General features: G+C 48.5%; 1 protein-coding gene across 1 annotated transcript in view; it reads left to right on the top strand.

Moving 5' to 3' along the window:
• cadps2 (Ca++-dependent secretion activator 2) overlaps window positions 1–4,287 on the top strand; it is a 55,933-nt gene that overhangs the window by 46,181 nt on the left and 5,465 nt on the right. Inside the window, exons 23-25 of the mRNA XM_019881766.1 lie at window positions 1,384–1,458; window positions 1,962–2,045; window positions 2,161–2,193. Of these exons, the coding sequence (XP_019737325.1) occupies window positions 1,384–1,458; window positions 1,962–2,045; window positions 2,161–2,193 (192 nt within the window). The remainder of the gene's footprint in view (window positions 1–1,383; window positions 1,459–1,961; window positions 2,046–2,160; window positions 2,194–4,287) is intronic.

The raw sequence follows: 4,287 nt of genomic DNA on the forward strand, positions 1-4,287 counted from the left end.
ACCCCCTCCCCGCTTCGCCAGGGGAAAGGTGGCATGAATATGTTTTTTTGCAGACGTGAAATGGCGGATTAATTGAATCTGCCGCGCACCTTTGGTCTTGAGCGGCGGCGGGACAGTCCGGCGAGTTTGCGCTAATTGTTGTGCGGCGCACACCAAAAAAAAAACCCAACTGCAAAACTAAACGTAGCCTTCGCATTCCACCATGTCATTCACACTGTGGCGATCCAAACTCCATTAGCTGCTTCACTCGCACCACGACAGGTCTCGGGCTGGCCCTCCTTGCCCACCTTTTCATTTCGTGCGCCGAGAGAGTTCCTAAAACGTCCACTTCACGTCCCCCCCCCCGTCGTGATTAGGAAATAGGGAAAGACTGAATGATTCCGATAGCAACATATATTCTTTATCCTCTCGGAAGATTCACTCAGCGGAGCAAATGTCCTGAGTAGCAGTACAGTACAGGGTTCGAATCGTTTGGGATTTTTCCGTGACAGTTCATTTTTAGTTTATTTTCACTTTTGTTGTTTTTTTTTTTTAATTCACACATTTTCAATTAGTTTTTAGAGCAGGTAAGTTCCTTTTATTCGGGGGTCGGGATTCTCAAAAATGCTTCATTTAGTTTTGTTTTTAATCCACTTTTTTGTGTGTTTTTGTCTTTTTTTTTGTTTAGTTTTAAACACCTGGAGTATTTGTTGGGTGTAAGATGGGGGGGGGGGCTAACAAAGTCTTGAGTAATTGAGCAAAGTAAACTGCAATTCTCAAATGACTGTCTTTGACCTTCTTCTGTACAGACATACGGCAATACTATCCCGTCATTATATAACTACAATTACGGTTTGTTTTTTTTTTTTTTTTTTTTGAAAAGCATTTTTTTTTTGATTTTGTGATTTCAATTTTAGTTGTTATTTTTGTTCGTTTCTACTGACCCTCGTATACTCACAGATATGAAGACGAAAAATATGCTAGCGAGCTAAAGCGGTCTGGCGAACCGACACGGCAGCCATGTTGGCAGGGGCGATGTTCCCCTCAAAGACAACGCACGGACAGCAAACATGAGTTGGGACTCGATCATTTCTCGGTCTTTTTTTTTTTTTTTTTTTTTTTACAAGATTAATTTGCTGGCAACATCAAAACGTGTGCAATGAAGATGTGATTTTGGAAAAGGAAAAAAAAAACCAAACAAACAAAGGTTACCGTATTTCCCGGCTTGTTCTATCATTGTCACGGAGGGATCCAACCAGAGGTCGGGGACAAGCTTTTCTCACAACACCTCCGCACAGCGCTACAAAACGGCCAACTTGGCATGCGAGCATCACGTCGTCGTCGTGGTTTGTCAACGAAATGACCGCAGCTGAATCACTGCCTCCCCCCCACCCCCACCCGCAGCAACACTACCACTCCAAGATCGACGTGCTGATCGACGCCACCTTCCAAGACATGATCTCCGCTCTCGTATCCAAGGTGACGGCACCGCTGGCTGGATGTTACATTGCTCTAAAATCATCAAATGTGCTCTCAGTTTGAATAACTGCTTCAAGTGAAAAATGTTCATGTCAAATTGAAAATCAAAATTGTTGTTTCAGTAAATATTTGCATTTTGCACCAAGAAAACTGATCCACGATTCCATGTTGATGAGAGCATTAAAATGGGAAAAATGGGAGAAAAAGAAATCAGAGGAAATTTAGAAGAGATAAAAATCTGTGATTAATTACGGCTAATTCTGAGTTAACTATGCAATTATACATTTGATCGCGATTAAATCTTTTAATCGTTTGACAACACTGATAGCACTACATAAATATCTTCTGAATATGTGCTGTATACTACATTTTCAAATACATCACGTTCTGAAGTCATGCCTGCGCCTTTCCAAGTGCGCACGTTTCGATTAGGATACGTCTGTCATGTTGACGCGTCGAACTGCACGTATTGATTTTCGTACGTGTGTGTGTGTGTCGTGTAGTTGTGTGCAGTGTTGGACGCGGTTCTGTCCAAGCTGTCGAGATACGACGAAGGAACTTTGTTGTCGTCCATCCTCTCCTTCACGGTCAGCGCGCGCCCGCCCGCTTTGTTATTTCTTCAAGGCCGCAAATGAAATCTTTTCCCGCTCTACTCACTTAACTTTTTTTTTTTTTTGTCTTCCTCTTCTTTCTCCGACCAAGGTGAAAGCAGCTACCAAATACGTGGAAGTTCCCGTAAGTCTTTTTTTCTTTTTCAATTCATCATCCTTCTGTGTGTGTGTGTGGGTGTGGGTGTGTTAGTAGTTAATCGCTGTTTTAAAAAAGCGATAAAGTTTAAAATGAACGAACATATTTTCCAAAAATATGAAAGCGTTTGTTGACGTTTCAGGAAAGTTAGTCGGCGAGGTGATCGGTTCCTGTTCCTGTTAGTTCGGGGCACTCCCAAACGGGTGCCGATGCGCGGAAATGATCCAATTTCTCTAGCCGCTGCTCATTGATCTCTTCGTGACAATTGACTCGAGCGCTTCTCCTCGCCAATGAGATGGACGCTTTCCCGTCTTTGTTTTCGAGCTTTCAGGACAGAATCGAAACGTGCTTCAAAGCCCTTCGTCAAAGTTTACGGTGGGGCGGGGCCCAGCGTTTCCAACCTAACCTGGATTTTGGCATTTGCGTGCAGCATAACAGCCAAGCGCCGCTCCACCGCGTTTGCCTCCACCAACGGACCGGGTTGGGCAGCGCTTTGCGTTTCTCCGCAAGCTAGCTAGCGAACAGTTGGCTCGCTAGTTTGGGAAGGGAGGTAGTTACTTTGGTCGAAAGTCGCTTGGTCATCCCTGCATGTCGGCGAGGGGGGTATGGGGGTGGAATACGATGTTGGATTTGTTTCCAACTCAAAGCGCGACAGTCGATATGAAAGCATTCGACGATGCTCTCGCCACGACATCTGCGCTAATCCGTTTGTTCGCGCCCGGCCGACCGACCGACGAGTGCGCGATTAAGCGTCCGACGCGATGCGAAGGAGCCGTCGGAGCCTTCCTTAATCCGCAGCCCCCGTCCTCCATTTTGTTCTCGGGTTCCCGCGCAGATTTCCTGCCAAATTATAATGTAAGGCGCACCTCGGCCTCCGGCGCCGGCCCGCCCCTTTTGTGCGCCGGCAACCCGAGGCGGCTCGGCTTCCTCGGCAGCTGCCGGGAAGAGGCCGTCGAGGCTCGCAGGTGCGCGGCGGCAAAGCGCGCTTCAAAGGAACTCGCCCGCCGCCTTGAAAAGACTGTCGGCCCACCTTTTGTCCCGCTTCTGCTTCTCTGAGAACGCCGCAAGATTTTTGCGGATTTAACGTCTCGGGTTACACGCGCGCACTCGGCTGCGCGTTATCCTACAATGGCGTCTGCTTTTTTTCCAAGTGTGTCAACGTGTGCGCATTCCGGGCGTTGTGTTTCTTGGACTCACGTTGACGTCTGAACAATGTCATGTCAGCAACCGCCGAATAGTCCGTATTCGTTCCCGCTCGGAACTAGCACCGCCGCAAAACTTTTTCCACGCCATCGAAAGGCCGATGTCAAAAGGCTGACCGGGAAATCAAAAACGAACGATTTCAAATCCAACAAAAATGTGTGGATTTTTCTCTCCGACGAACCGGGAGGCTCTCGTGCTGCGATCCGCCGCGTAGCGAGTTCGAAAGATGCCAAATCAGCGACAAAAGTTTTGGGACACGTTGTTCGTGTCCGATGTCAAAGGTTCTTCGTCCATGACCGAGGGACACTTTTGACAAGTTGCCCGCATTTCTTTACGTTTGTTGACCTCCGCGACCGGCGGCAGACGTCGGCTTGACGGCCATCTTTGCTCCTCCTCCGCCTCGCCTCGCCTTGCCTGCCGTCCGGGTGACGCTTGTGACAGGCGCGCTCCGTCTTCTTTCTTCTTCGGGCTCGGACACCGCTGCGACAGATGCCCCCTGCGGTCCCGTGACCCCACTTTAACCTCTTTTTCCCGCCCGCTGGTCCGTCCGAATTACAAACGCCCGAATGAGTGCTCGCTGCGCGTCGCTCCCTGTTAGAGCCTCTTTTTTCGGAGTCTTCTGTGGCTGCATTTTTTTTTTTTTCTGCTTTTATTTTGGTTTTTTTCTGTGCCACGCAGCCAGAAAAACAACGTGACTTTGCTGTCGGTGTGCTAGATGGGGGTGGAGGGAAGGGGGGGGGGGGCTTAAATCCTTCAATCTGCCTTTTGACTCGACCGCGTCAAGCTAAACGCTTTGCGTGCTTCTCTTGTGGCGGCTTCCTCGTTTAGGGGCTGACGTGTCGCGCGGCGGTGATATACCGATGATGCTATTCCCCCCCC

Source organism: Hippocampus comes, unplaced genomic scaffold, assembly GCF_001891065.2.
Source record: "Hippocampus comes isolate QL1 unplaced genomic scaffold, H_comes_QL1_v1.1 scaffold299, whole genome shotgun sequence".
Taxonomy (NCBI): Eukaryota; Metazoa; Chordata; class Actinopteri; order Syngnathiformes; family Syngnathidae; genus Hippocampus; species Hippocampus comes.